General features: G+C 36.6%; 8 protein-coding genes across 8 annotated transcripts; 4 read left to right on the top strand and 4 right to left on the bottom strand. All coding sequences in view use genetic code 12, as the record gives it.

Annotated features, from left to right (window-relative positions):
• Nucleotides 1-185: 185 nt before the first annotated feature.
• On the top strand, nt 186-2,954 carry DEHA2C04004g (DEHA2C04004p; the record flags this gene model as incomplete). Its single annotated transcript, XM_457858.1, has 1 exon — nt 186-2,954. The coding sequence occupies one exon, from the start codon at nt 186-188 to the stop codon at nt 2,952-2,954; it is 2,769 nt and encodes a 922-aa protein (XP_457858.2).
• A 180-nt stretch (nt 2,955-3,134) lies between these two features.
• DEHA2C04026g (DEHA2C04026p) lies at nt 3,135-4,295 on the bottom strand (the record flags this gene model as incomplete). The annotated part of the gene is made up of 1 exon (XM_457859.1): nt 3,135-4,295. The coding sequence occupies one exon, from the start codon at nt 4,293-4,295 to the stop codon at nt 3,135-3,137; it is 1,161 nt and encodes a 386-aa protein (XP_457859.2).
• A 287-nt stretch (nt 4,296-4,582) lies between these two features.
• DEHA2C04048g (60S ribosomal protein L1) lies at nt 4,583-5,236 on the top strand (the record flags this gene model as incomplete). The annotated part of the gene is made up of 1 exon (XM_457860.1): nt 4,583-5,236. The coding sequence occupies one exon, from the start codon at nt 4,583-4,585 to the stop codon at nt 5,234-5,236; it is 654 nt and encodes a 217-aa protein (XP_457860.1).
• A 172-nt stretch (nt 5,237-5,408) lies between these two features.
• Nucleotides 5,409-7,403, bottom strand: DEHA2C04070g (DEHA2C04070p; the record flags this gene model as incomplete). The annotated part of the gene is made up of 1 exon (XM_457861.1): nt 5,409-7,403. One exon carries the CDS (start codon nt 7,401-7,403, stop codon nt 5,409-5,411), a length of 1,995 nt encoding a protein of 664 aa, XP_457861.2.
• A 990-nt stretch (nt 7,404-8,393) lies between these two features.
• Nucleotides 8,394-9,027, bottom strand: DEHA2C04092g (DEHA2C04092p; the record flags this gene model as incomplete). The annotated part of the gene is made up of 2 exons (XM_457862.1): nt 8,394-8,947; nt 9,009-9,027. The coding sequence occupies 2 exons, from the start codon at nt 9,025-9,027 to the stop codon at nt 8,394-8,396; spliced, it is 573 nt and encodes a 190-aa protein (XP_457862.1).
• Nucleotides 9,028-10,221: 1,194 nt separating this feature from the next.
• On the top strand, nt 10,222-10,650 carry DEHA2C04114g (DEHA2C04114p; the record flags this gene model as incomplete). The annotated part of the gene is made up of 1 exon (XM_457863.1): nt 10,222-10,650. The coding sequence occupies one exon, from the start codon at nt 10,222-10,224 to the stop codon at nt 10,648-10,650; it is 429 nt and encodes a 142-aa protein (XP_457863.2).
• Nucleotides 10,651-11,186: 536 nt separating this feature from the next.
• On the top strand, nt 11,187-12,551 carry DEHA2C04136g (DEHA2C04136p; the record flags this gene model as incomplete). Its single annotated transcript, XM_457864.1, has 1 exon — nt 11,187-12,551. One exon carries the CDS (start codon nt 11,187-11,189, stop codon nt 12,549-12,551), a length of 1,365 nt encoding a protein of 454 aa, XP_457864.2.
• Nucleotides 12,552-12,571: 20 nt separating this feature from the next.
• DEHA2C04158g (DEHA2C04158p) lies at nt 12,572-14,002 on the bottom strand (the record flags this gene model as incomplete). Its single annotated transcript, XM_457865.1, has 1 exon — nt 12,572-14,002. One exon carries the CDS (start codon nt 14,000-14,002, stop codon nt 12,572-12,574), a length of 1,431 nt encoding a protein of 476 aa, XP_457865.2.
• Nucleotides 14,003-14,219: the final 217 nt, after the last annotated feature.

The following is a 14,219-nucleotide window of genomic DNA, read 5'->3' on the forward strand; positions in this document are numbered from 1 at the left end:
ATTATACAAATAATGAAAGTAGTGCGATAACCAAAATATAACTTTTGATCTCGTCAGCGTGTTCACTTTATACAACAACGGCTACCTAAACAAACATTAATCTAATAAATCTAATTCTCTAGAGTTGGAATTGCTCTATATTAAATATAAATTTGTGAAATACTAGTCCAATCCAGGCCGTGAGAATGAAATTGGACGTTGTAAAACAATTTTCTACTCGTTCCGATAGAGTCAAAGGAATAGATTTCCATCCTTCAGAGCCATGGATTTTAACTACCTTATATAATGGTAAAATTGAAATTTGGTCATATGCAACACATTCATTGGTTAAATCTATTCAAGTGACCGAGCTTCCTGTCCGTACTGGTAAGTTCGTGGCACGTAAGAATTGGATTATTGTTGGATCTGATGATTTCCAAATAAGGGTGTACAATTACAACACTGGTGAAAAAGTGACACAATTCGAAGCACATCCAGACTACATCAGAAGCATCTCTGTGCATCCATCTAAGCCATACGTTTTGACATCTTCGGATGATTTAACTATCAAATTATGGAATTGGGAGAATTCATGGAAATTAGAACAAATTTTCGAAGGCCACCAACATTATGTCATGAGTGTTAACTTCAATCCTAAGGATCCTAATACCTTTGCGTCGGCATGTTTGGATAGAACCGTTAAAATTTGGTCGTTAGGTTCGCCTCAGCCAAATTTCACCTTAATGGCTCATGAATCAAAGGGTGTAAATTATGTCGATTACTATCCTCAAGCCGATAAGCCATACTTAATAACTACATCTGATGACAAAACGATTAAGATTTGGGACTATCAAACCAAATCTTGTGTTGCTACTTTAGAGGGACATTTATCAAACGTTTCGTTTGCTATTTTCCACCCTGAATTACCATTGATTGTTTCTGGTTCGGAAGATGGTACTGTTAAGTTTTGGAATTCAAATACTTTCAAGTTAGAGAAATCGATTAACTATGGCTTAGAAAGAGTATGGTGTATTGGTATCTTATCAAAGTCTAATGTTATAGCTGTAGGTTGTGACTCAGGTTATGTCATTATAAAGTTGGGTAATGAAGAACCATTATTTTCTATGGACTCTAATAACAAATTGATATATGCAAAGAACTCAGAAATATACCAATCAATTATTAAACCAAATTCAACAGAAGGCTTGAAGGATGGTGAATCATTGCCGTTACAACAAAGAGAATTAGGGTCTATTGAAATTTATCCTCAATCCTTAACTCATTCACCAAATGGGAGATATGCTACTGTGTGTGGTGATGGTGAATATATCATCTATACTGCTTTAGCGTGGAGATCCAAAACATACGGTAAAGCATTAGACTTTTCCTGGAACTCTCATGACTTGTCAAATGCCTGTACATTTGCTATCAGAGAATCACAATTATCTGTTAAAATTTTTAAGAATTTTGATGAACATTTACAAATTGATTTGATCTATCAAGCTGATAAAATTTTTGCCGGTGCTTTATTAGGTATCAAGCTGGAAGGCTGTATATCATTCTACGATTGGGAACATGGTAAATTAGTTAGAAGGGTTGACTTAGATGATGATATTCAGGAAGTTGTCTGGTCTGATAACGGTGAACTTTTTGCGATTGTCACTTCGTCAAATGTTGGCGAGAACAAGGCCGCAATTGGTTCCAAAACTGGTGATGAAACATATTTCTTAAGTTATGATCATGCTCTATTTGAAGAGGCTTTAAGTAACGATGAACTTGATCCAGAAGAAGGTGTAGAATCAGCCTTTAATGTGTTATACACATTACCAACATCTGAGTCTATCTTATCGGGTAAGTTTATTGGTGATGTTTTTGTATATACTACAGCTACAAGTAACAGATTGAATTATTTTGTTGGTGGTGAAGTGATTAACTTAGGTCACTTTGATCATAAGTATTATATTGTTGGATATAGAGCTAATCAAGAAGGAAAATTATATTTGATTGATAAGTCATTCAATGTTGTTTCTTGGTTTGTAAATTCTGATGTCTTAGAACTTCAAACTTTGGTAATGCGTGGTGACTTAGAACAATTCGCAACAGAAAATGTTTTAGATGAAGAATCGGGTGAGAATGTACCAGACTTGTCTAGTATTAGCAAAGAAAACTTGTCGGACGAATATTCAAATATTTTATCTGGCTTCAGCAAAACTGAATTAAATCAATTGTCAAGATTCTTTGAAAAATTAGGGTACTTAGCATTGTCATATTCCTTATCACAAGATTTTGATTCTAAATTCCAAATATCGCTTTCCACCAATAATTTACTGCAAGCTTATGAGTTATTATCAACGTACCAGAAGGAAAATCCATCTACAAGCTTGGCCAATGCATCCAAATGGAAGAAATTGGGTGATTCAGCATTATCTAAATGGCAAATAAAGTTAGCCCAGGACTGTTTTTGGCTAGCTAAGGACCATGCTTCCTTGTTATTATTATTATCTTCTTCTAATAATCAAAAAGAATTAGTCAAATTGGCGGAAGAATGTGAAACAATGGGTAAATATAATATAGCTTTGCAAACATGGTGGATAACTGGAAACAAAGAAAAGTGCTTAGAATTATTAATAAAGAGTGAAAGATTAACAGAGGCTACATTCTTTGGAGTAAATTATTCTGCCGATAAAGAGAAGGTCAACGAATCGATTAAATTATGGAAGCAAAAGTTAGAATTTAAGAATAAGACGAAAGTAAGTGAAAGGCTAATTGACAATTTTGAAGGGTTGAGCGTTACTGAGACCACTGCACCTGCACCTGCGCCTGAGCCGGTTGACAGCCTAATTGATCTCGAAGATACTGGTGATAAGAACGAAGAAGTTGACGCTATTGTTGATACTTCGGAAAAGGAAGTTGAAGAAGAAGCTACTGCTGATGACGTCGAAACTAACGACGAAGAAGTTGAAGAGGATGCTTAATTCCAATCACCCGCTCTAAAATTTTTGTTCCATAGTTTTTTATAAATATTTGATTCAACATAAATCTTGCTGTAAGACATTAGATATTATTTCTATATGATTACTAGTTATTAGATAACTTGTATTGAAGCTAATGTAATATACTTGTTATACGTATCTATTTAATCTACAATATATTCCTTAAATCATAAATACCTGCTTTTTATCACACACATCATCAATTTTATCTAAACAGACATAGAACTTATCTTGTGGTACATAATTTTGTTCGTCAAATAAGCTACTTCTATTCCATATGTAGACATGACTAAAAACCTTGTCAAGCCTACTATGCAAAAGAGCAATTTCCGCGTCATCGGGATCAACCTTTGCAAGTCTTAGTACTAGGGTCCCACCTTTCTTTAACACATCACAGGCTAAAATTAATGCCGCATCAGCTGAGTCTATCGCAGCCTTCGCTTCATCCGTTATGGTCCTGCTTAGTATTGGATTGGCCGCCGTTCGCAAATAAGGCTTCGAATTCGTGTTATTAAAAAAACCTTTTTCTTGCATGAATGGGGCAGACAAATCGGAAAGAATCAAATCAGGTTTGTAATCGACTTCCTTTTCCTTATCGTTCTTTGTGACAGTCAATTTATCAAACTCTTCCGATAAGTCACTTACCTGTTGTTCAATGAATGATTCACTTTGCTCTTTGAAATAATACGATTGTTGAAACTCATCCATTCCCTCGTCATTCATATTCTTCGCCTCAACTGCGTTCCTCAACGCAATATCTTTAAAATGCATCGATATAAGATCATGGGCCGACTTAGAGAAGATATTTCCTTGCATGGAGGAAACACCTAGTGGCGGGGTACCAAATAGGATATCAAACCCTAGTATATGGCACTTCTCGTGAAATTTATCCTCGTCAATCCCATGTACCTGACATAGTCTATAACGGGCAAATTCACTCCAGTTTCCCGGTACAAACCCCAAATCTAGCACTTTCGTTACACCTGCATTGAAAATCCCAAACTCGTTATCAGCATCCTGAAGCTTGCTCCGATTGCGTATATTCACCCGATCAATGCGCTCCTGTCTCGACGGCTTGGTTTTCGAATTGGGACCGACTACCTTCGCCTTCCATTGTTCGTGTTCCAACTTAACGTTCCTGGCAAGTGGCTTGATTCCACTCCCACTAATCCGCCGCACTCCCACAAAAAGCTTCCTATTCAATATCCCTGGTGAGTAGGTACCCAAAAGCAGCAATTTTGGTACCAACATCATCCTACCACTACTCATGGCTAACATAAACGTGTAATCAATGATTTTATTTAGCAAATACACCAAATCCATATTGCGACATTTCAACTAGAATGTCGTAACTATAACGCGACATCTGATTATATGTCTGGCCCTACAATGTCAACTCAACCACGTGCTATAGAATACAGCAGTCACTATCCAAAGCCGAGATGGCCCGAGCTTTTGTGTAATCAAATTTTTTCACAATTAGTACCCAGTACGATGGTATATTTTGTTCGTACATCCTCTTCCATAGTCTTGCGATTTTTAAAACTTTATCCTCGTCGAATCAGTTATATTTACCAATACCTTTTGGGAGACGAATAATTTAGTTGATAATGTCTAAGATTTCATCTGCTTCTGTTCGTGAACACGTTCAAAAATTGTTGGAATTCTCCAACGAAACTAAGAAGAGAAACTTCTTAGAAACCGTTGAATTACAAGTTGGTTTAAAGAACTACGATCCTCAAAGAGATAAGCGTTTCTCTGGTACTTTGAAATTACCTCAAGTTCCAAGACCAAACATGACCATCTGTATTTTTGGTGATGCTTTTGATGTCGACAGAGCTAAGTCTTGTGGTGTTGATGCTATGTCCGTCGATGACTTGAAGAAATTGAACAAGAACAAGAAGTTAATTAAGAAGTTGACTAAGAAGTACAACTCCTTCATTGCTTCCGAAGTCTTGATTAAGCAAGTTCCAAGATTGTTAGGTCCTCAATTATCTAAGGCTGGTAAGTTCCCAACTCCAGTTTCCCACAACGATGATTTGTACTCTAAGGTCACTGATGTCAAGTCCACCATCAAGTTCCAATTGAAGAAGGTTTTATGTTTAGCCGTCGCTATTGGTAACGTCGAAATGGAACAAGATATCTTAGTTAACCAAATTATGATGTCAGCTAACTTCTTAGTTTCTTTATTAAAGAAGAACTGGCAAAATGTTGGTTCCTTAGTTATCAAGTCTACTATGGGTCCATCTTTCAGAATTTACTAAGCGATTTAGTTTGTTTAGAGTTCACAAACAAAATTAGTTATGTTTTATGTAAATAATAGAATATTTAATTGATTTAATTATTAATGTAGAGGTTGATGAAGCCTTATGAAACCGACTATACGATTACAAATGTAGATATCATGAAAACTGTGCATTAATTGAATAATATATATTAGTATCCTACCACTCTTGTCTTCTTGTCAGCCTTTTTATTCTTTTTCCCGTGTTTCTTGTTCTTACCATTGCCATTATCGCTAGCGGCGTGGAAAGGCTTGCTAAGCTTTCCTTGAACATTGTTCATCTTGAAGAATTCACGATCTAAATCATCACCAGCGCTTTCCAAAGAAGCTTGCTTACCACCATAGAAAATGGTCCTTGCTCCGGAGTTCTTTTTGGTATTCTCTGAATCGATTATATCTGATGATGACTTGTCACCTATATGCATCGAAAAATTTAAGCCAGCTAATCCTTTTGATAAGTCAAAATCTTCAGGATTGACATTCTTGGAAGACAATGCACTTAATATTTGGTGTTGTCTTGATTCTGGTAATGTACGTAAAGAATATAATTCCTTGTTTAACTCTCTAGCTTCTTCGTTGCTTGGTAAATCCCACTCATCATCGTTTACCTTTCTTGGTGGTGGACTTACAAACAATAATTTCCCACTAACATAATCTTTCAAGATATATCTACTTGCTCTAGATTCATCCGCACTACCAAAACCTTGGGTCATAAAACCTCTGGCTCTGGCATACGCATTTAATAACTCTCTTGCACTTGCATATACACCATTACCACCATCTTCAACCTTTTGAATTGGGATATGAATACCATAAAATGCTTCAAGGTAGAACTTAGGGACTCTGTGACAGACGATAGAAACCGGTGGGATATGTTCCCTTAACTGATCAATTGGCAAAACACCATTACAAACCAATTCTCCGTTAGTGTAAGCAAAGTTTGGGAAAACTAAACCTGGACAATCACACAACAATACCTCTGGGGATAAATGTATAGTTTGGAAATGTTTAGTCTTACCTGGAGTAGCCGAAACTGACACTTTTTTAGAACCAACTAATGCATTGATAGTAGATGACTTACCGACGTTTGGATAACCAACTAAACCGATTTGAAGTTTACGATCTGGGAATTCTTCTGATTTTTCGAATGATGGAGATGATGTCAAGAAAAGGTTCTCTAATTCATTAATCGTCAAGATCCTTATCTTAGAATCAACTTCTTCTGGTTCATCTTCCACCTTTCTTTCAGGGGTATAATTAGGATCTCTTTGTGATTCTTCTAAATTCTCTTGTTCTTCTTCTAATAACTCATTAGCTTTAGAAGCAGAGAAAAATACGTAATTAATATTCTGTGAAATAAAATAATCAGACCATTGAATTCTTTGTTCTCTTGTTAATAAATCCGCTTTGTTGACCAACAATAAGTTCTTTTTGGTTGCATTATCATCAGGTTTACTTAATTCCTGAACGTATTTTTCAAGATCAATAGATCTGAATAACAATGGATTTCTGGCATCCACAATCTGAACAATCAAATCACATCTTTCGACAACTCTCCACAATTGTCTCCAAACTTCAATATTTCTTTCAAATGGTGTTAATAATAAATCATTATTTTCAGTAAGTGATGCCAATTCACGTCTCCATTGCAAGAAAGCTAAGTTTTCTTGTCTTTCAATTTCTAACTTCAGTTGATTCTTATTCCACTGTGGTCTTCTTGGAACTGTCAACTTATTCTCAAAGATTTTATGCTTTCTACGTAATTCCAATGTTTCTTCCTGGGTCAATAACCCATTTTGATTAACAATAGAAGTATTTCCTATTTTAATGATTTTGACTTGCTGATTCTTTTCTGCTGTGAAATCTGTGTCAGCTAACTCAGCAGTATTTAAAAATTCATCTAAAGCATTTTCTTGTGTCACAGATCTCAACTTCACCCAATCAGCTTCCCTCTTATCAGTTGTGAATCTCATTTCACCATCTGGCAAGAAAGAGATCTTATTCTCTGCCCTCTTTTGGTTTGCAATTGTCCTACCCAAACCAATAGTGTTCTTATTTTTATGCAGAATTGGCTTTGGACCCTTTGGAATCTTCCATTTCTTTGGTTCCGGGTGTAACGCACCTTTATTACCTCCAATATCACTCATATTACTATTATTTGCTATAATAAATCTAAGATATAGAGAGCTATAGCGGTAGGCAAAAGGGAAGCTCCATCGATTTATAAGGTAAGAAAAAAATCTCGATGGGATTAATCACGTGTGATATTTTTGGTAATGATTTTGTGTCACTATCAAAAAGGGTGCAAATTTGGTTCAGATTAGAAGGTACGGTTCCCTCGAACCATGATATTCATTAATTAGATGGCATCAGGCTGTCAATGTGGCATATGCTCTTCATTATCCCCTTTATGAAGAGATAGATGAATTTGAGTATACTGTAGATTTGTTGAATGAAACTATTTAACGGTAGGAGTATGCCCCGATTTGTATTCATAGTGCCTGTAGGTTGAGCCAATTATCTATTGGCGAGGACTTACTCAAAGAGAAATATTGCAGCTGGCATGTTACATAATACAGTATCAGAGACAAACAGCAAACTAGTACAAGATAAGGACAGCGGTGATGCTAAATGTAATATAATAATGATCATCATGATAGCATAAAGAAATACTTGCTACAGTTAGTAATATGAGTATTCATGGACGAATAGAGGTAATATAATCACTCTCATCACCTGTGCTTCTAGTGTAAAGGTTTGGGGATGCAACAAGAGAACCAGATATTGTAATGCAGTTTCCAGTAAAGGATGCTAGCTTAAAAAGAGTGGAAATGAATGGAGAAGTACTTGCAATTGCTTTGGCATAGTACAGATGCTTCCGCAAAAGTTGAGAGAAAAGTCAATGCTCTTCTATGTGAAGAAGGTATATCTGTACCAATTCAATCATTTAAAGAGGAAACTTATCAAACAAGTAGCAAGCATTCAGCATATTGCAAGGTATTTGCTTGATCTATATCGTTTGCTTCATAACAGAAGACCAGTTCAAATAAGAGCCAAGATCGATGGCCACATGTCTACAGAACAATACTTACTTACATTTATTAGGCTATATGATAAAACAACGTCCAGGTACACGCTCAAATGTATTGAGATAACCATTTGAAACCGTCTCCGTAACCCATTCTCATAACGACCGAAACCATGAAAACCTCGATAGGTCTTTGGCCTTCAGGTAATTTACCAGTGTCCTTACCTGTAGTGTTGTATAATCCTAAGGCAGACTTCAATTCCATTTCACCGACAGCAGAAGAGGCATCAATCTTGTTACCTAAAATCAAGAATGGAACGCTGGCCAACTCCTCAATCTTGAATAACGATTCCAATTCAGCCTTCGATTCTGCAAATCTTTCTGGATCAGCCGCATCAACCAAGAAAACAATCCCGTTGACTTCTGGGAAGTAATCCTTCCATAAACGACGGGCCTGTTGATGCCCACCCAAGTCGAACGTAGTAAATCTAACTGATCCAATAGCTAATTCCTCTGATGTAGGATGCAAAGTAGGCTGTAATGTAGCCAATCTGTCATTTTTCAACATGTGTAATAACGTAGTCTTACCGGCATTATCTAAACCTAAGAACAACAATTTGGCATGTTTGTTCCATAACCCTAATGATGCTAAAACATCTTGAACTATGCTCGTGTTAATATAATCTATTACAAACACCCCTTATACTATGGTAATAATACATACACCAATCGAATAACCACATTGAAGCAAAATAGTATATAAATTTATATGGTGTAAGCCAGTACGTAATTAAGCTTGTTGGCTTCAGTTTATTATCAAAAACGAATCAGAACGGGCAAAGTTACACAAACTCGTCCAATTCGCACCAACGAAAATTTCATCGGTAGTGGGTCCCAGACGACTTGTGACCCTTGCACTCCACGAAAGCCGGATTAACTGACCAAATATCCTCCTGAGAATGCAACCTCAATAAAATACTCTGAGTTCTGGGTCCACCAGAGGCCTGCTGCTATGGTTACCATCTTTCGAGCCAGTGGTTCTATCATGTGTCTACAACATGGCGCATACGGACGCATTGTGAAAGGAATCACTCGCAGCTTACAGGGTGCAATTAGTGGGCCTAGTAAGACTAAATGCTAGGGGGAGACCGCCCCCAGGCGGCCCCCAGTCTGCCCCTAGAAAAAATTCTTTAGGCGCGCATTCACAAGAACACATCGCTAATGGTCGACTATTGTGGCCGTAGGCCCACTAAATACCTTGCTGCGACAGAACCCGCATAAGCATCGCCGGTGACCAAATATTTGCTGGTGTTCCCTTTATATCTAGAACAACACTACCAGTTCCAAATTGCTATCAACACTCATCATCGTGGACTAGAACTATTATAGACCACTCTAACCTCGTCCACGACCCTGCGATGTTGTATGCATGGTTTGTTGTTATAACTCCAACTAGTAGTCCCGGGTGGTTAGTTACACGATACAGCGCACCTTCCTTCTTTACCTACAAGCTACACGTTGTTATTGGTCTAGATGCAGAAACGTAAACAAATATGATTGTTGACGAGATCAACGAGATCTAAAGAGATAGCTTGCGTCCATTTGTAGACACATTTCTTCGGGTTCCTATAAAACTGTGAATGGTACAGCCACCTCCTTAGCTAATCTTCTATTGTTCTTCTCGGTACATTCCATGTAACAGCCTTGTACCAGTAAGCATACATGTGTATAAGGTTGGAAGCGAGCACACCATGACTACGTAACCAAGAATGCCTGGGGAAGTGACTTCTATATTTTAGATGTCAATATATAAACCACGAATATCCCCGTTTTAGGTAATAGTTCGATTTTAAGAATCTTTGTTGATCGTTCAAGATATTAACAAGTTTAAAGAAAATTTGTATTTATTAATCTTGATATACAATAATTGTCTTACAATGAAAGATAGCAAACAAAATACTGGACCACAAAGAACACCATCGGTGCTGTTTGCACCCACGGTGGACACTACAAATGCTCCATTCAAGCCATCCATGACAAGAGCAAGATCCACAAGTCATACAATTCCTATAGCTACGGATAATAAGAGAAATCATTCTGCATCGATATCTTCGGTATGTTCTACCGAGTCCACGAACGACGATCATTTGAACAAATTAATCGACAACGACTCTCGCACAGCCACAAATACCAACCGAGATGCCTACAAGGGTAAAATCAAGCTCATGGATGACGTGGACTTAGAGAAGCAGATTATTATGACTGCTGGGGGGAAGAGAGAATATGTGATGGGTTTTGTATGTAAATTATTATTCTTGATGACAATTGTATTAGGGTGCGGAGTATTGGTGTTCTACGCACTTTAGTGCCCTCGTATAAGTCGTTTATAATTTTTGTTGAGACGATGATTTTAATGGAATAATCGTCCAATTATCATACAACATTCTGTTGTTAGCACTGGTACGTAAATCGTTACCACAATAAGTCTGGAGATGTCGGCCGGACTGTTCATTTCTGAAGTTACCTGAAGGTACAAGTTTATAGAGGGTTTTTTAGTATAGAATATATACGAACATGTGCAATATTCTCATGTAGAGTAATGAATCGGCATGATTGGGGTTGATTTGGGGTCACTTGGAATGATCCGTAGCAATGGAGATAACCCAAGTGGGGAGTAAAGTTATCACCTAGATGCTATCTGGCGAAATCAAGAACAGCGGTCGTTCGTATATGTTTCTATATTCATCAGTAGACTTTACATCCAGACCATCAGGCTGGTTCGGTCTGTGTCCCAGGAATTACTACAGTTGACGGCATCAAGGCCATAATTATTGGTCACGTGATTGCAGCTTCATTAAATTGGACCTAATTAGTGGTTTATTTAGCCTTAGGAAGTGTTCGTATGATAAGGGCAATGATTATAAGAAAACAGATAGAGGGTTGTACTAGACGTGTTTGGCTTAGAAGGTATTCAAAGGCTCCTAAAACCCAAAAAAAGGAAGAAAAGAATGCACCAGAGCATAAGGATGACGATAATTCTGCTCTAGTCCAACGGTTCACCCAAATATTGGAGAGTAAACTCTCGGAGATATCGCCATCATTTATCAGCAAGGATCCCCAATTGACAAAACTATATAACAAGTATTCTTCAGATCCTGATAAACAATTCAAGGCCACATACCAGAAGGAATTATCGCATTTGAAAAATGAATCACTACTCAATCGTAATAGGCATGCAAAAGATATCGCTGATACGGTGACCAACAAGCCTTGGGATGGAACGGAATCAGTTCACGATGTTAATCTACGGATGCTACTTGATCTGAAGCCCCCTCCAATCAAGTACAAGAAAACTATTATCACTCCACCGATGAGTTTTAAAGAAAGGATTGAAAATGCCAAAGAATCTAGTTTGGACTATAAAATTGGCAATACTAAAAAAGAGGAAGATAAATTTAGAGAGCTCTATAAGGAGAAATTATTAGGTCCTTCTGTGTTTCTTAATTCATCTTCACCCCATACATTAATTGGAATGGCGAATACATTGGCGGATGCGAAGATAAATGCTAGCATCAATCACGATACGGGACAATTTCATGATACTAGCGACATGTCTAGCGTAAGAGGCAAGCCTTTGGATAGAGAACATTTGAGAAACTGTACTGACTCGAATTATTTCATGAACCATATATTACAAAAGCAAGAGATTTTACATCCTTGGATAGACAGCCAACAAAGCATAGATCGTCAAACCATTGATTTCCGAAAAAATATGGATGGTGAATGGTTTAAAGCTTTATTTTATAATTTAAAACCCACGTCCGTATCTCGAGATTCAGTATTGGATAAAATAGAAAAAATCAGTGGAAATCCACCAAACCACTATGATAACGAGTTTCATTCTCGTCAATTACCCTACATTGTCGAGAAAACTAAATCATTAAATAACTTGATAAGGGATTACAATTTGCAATCTCCTTCTTCTAGTATCCACAAATTTAAATTGAGGCCTGAAGTAGAGTTACGTAACCTGTATGATAGAACAGTTTCAACTTTACGTACTCAAGCTTTGGCATGGTACGAAAATGAGAAGACTGCAAAAGAGAGACTGTCAAATCTAAAGAACAATAAAAGTGAAAGTATGTTTGGATTGTTTGATAATGGTGGGGGTGGTGGTAGCAGCAATTCTGCAAATGGCACTGGTGCAAGGCAAAGAGTACCTGAGAAATTACATCTTTGGAGATCGATTAAAGAGATGTTTAAATAGCGATCTATATCATTTTTATTCTATTTATATAATCTCACCAAATAATAACTAATAAGAACAAATAACAATTCAATTCTCCACATTTTTAAGATACCATATAAAATTCCCTTCTCTTCATCCTTTGAATTACTTTGAATCAAATTTTGCATAAACGCTTCACTCATCTGGTGTCTCAGAAATAATTCATGAACTCTGGTCAACCCATTTTCCCCCAATTTCAACTTTGTTGCTTCGTCCAATTCAGTGTAAAATGTGTGCATTGTTTTTGACCACAATTCATCATTAGGTTCTTGAGAGTAGCCAGTTGCTGTTGCTATATTATCAGAAGTAAAATGAACAATCGACTCTAATGGACCACCATTATTAGCCGATAACACGGGAGTTTTGAATAGCATACTTTCAACAGGAACAATTCCAAAATGTTCAAAAGAAGGCGTATATAATAATAATTCAGCATTTTTAATTAAAGATTTCTTCAATGATGACTTAATTGATGGTAAGAATAATATGTCAGTAGCAGGTGGTATTATAAGCAATTTGCCACGAATAGTGAAACATTTCAAGTTCAACAGTTCAGATAATCCATTCAACTCTTGCAAGTATTCCACATTTTCAAGTACCCTTGGATCAAATCCGCCTGCGACCACCAATCGTGGTTTTATTCTATTATCTTCCGAAACATTTTTGGGTAATTGTGCCTTAAACTTAGCAAATGATTGAATAGCTAAACCAATATTCTTCTTTCGTTCAAATCGATTAACTGAAAGGAAAAACTTACCGCCCTTAAAGAATTCATTCACCTCTTCATCCATCAACTTGTCCTCTTCAGTATCAGTCGCTGAATTAAGGTCAACACATGGATAAATAACTCCCGGCTCAATATTTTTTAACCCCTTAAATGTTTTGTGGAAAATACCTTTGGTAAATTTGGAATTAACCACTATTTGATCGCTTATTCCCGTAGTCCATTCCTCAATGAGATCAAAAGGCATCCTGTAGAACCTCTTAAGAAATCCGCCTTTTAATGCTAATAGCTGATCTGGGAAATGACAGTAGAATAAAATTTTGCATTCAGGTCTACTGAAACAGCATAATAATGGAATACAAAAGGATAGTTGATCAACTATGAAATAGTCGTATTGTTTTATTTTACCAGTAAATATTAATGCTAGCACCAAATAAAATTGTCTGATAATAGCAAATAGAATGTGGAACCTCTTCAAAACATTAGTTGGAAAGAAGTCTCCATAGACCTCTACGTCTAATAAGTTGGAACTAACTTCTTCGAAGCAATGCTTCTTATCGCAATGAGACGTGTAAATTGTGACTTCATTTTCAAGTTCTTGTAAACCTACTGCTGCATCAACGACTAATCTTTCAGCTCCCCCAATTCCAAGATCTGGATGGACAAACGCGATCTTCTTCGAATTATTGCCTAATTTCTTTGACATGAATGTCGATTTAAGTATCTTATGATCCAATTGATAAATGAAATTACCGGAATGTGTTCAATTCAGCATTTGGAAGTCGAAATATTACGCTCGTTTTAAATACACTGAGTGATTTTTGATTTTGTTGTATACATTATATTATAATATTACATAGTCCATTGCAATATTTAGTATTTGAATACTTTATTGATATGAACTATATATACATCTATATAGA

Source organism: Debaryomyces hansenii, assembly GCF_000006445.2.
Source record: "Debaryomyces hansenii CBS767 chromosome C complete sequence".
NCBI classification, from domain to species: Eukaryota; Fungi; Ascomycota; class Pichiomycetes; order Serinales; family Debaryomycetaceae; genus Debaryomyces; species Debaryomyces hansenii.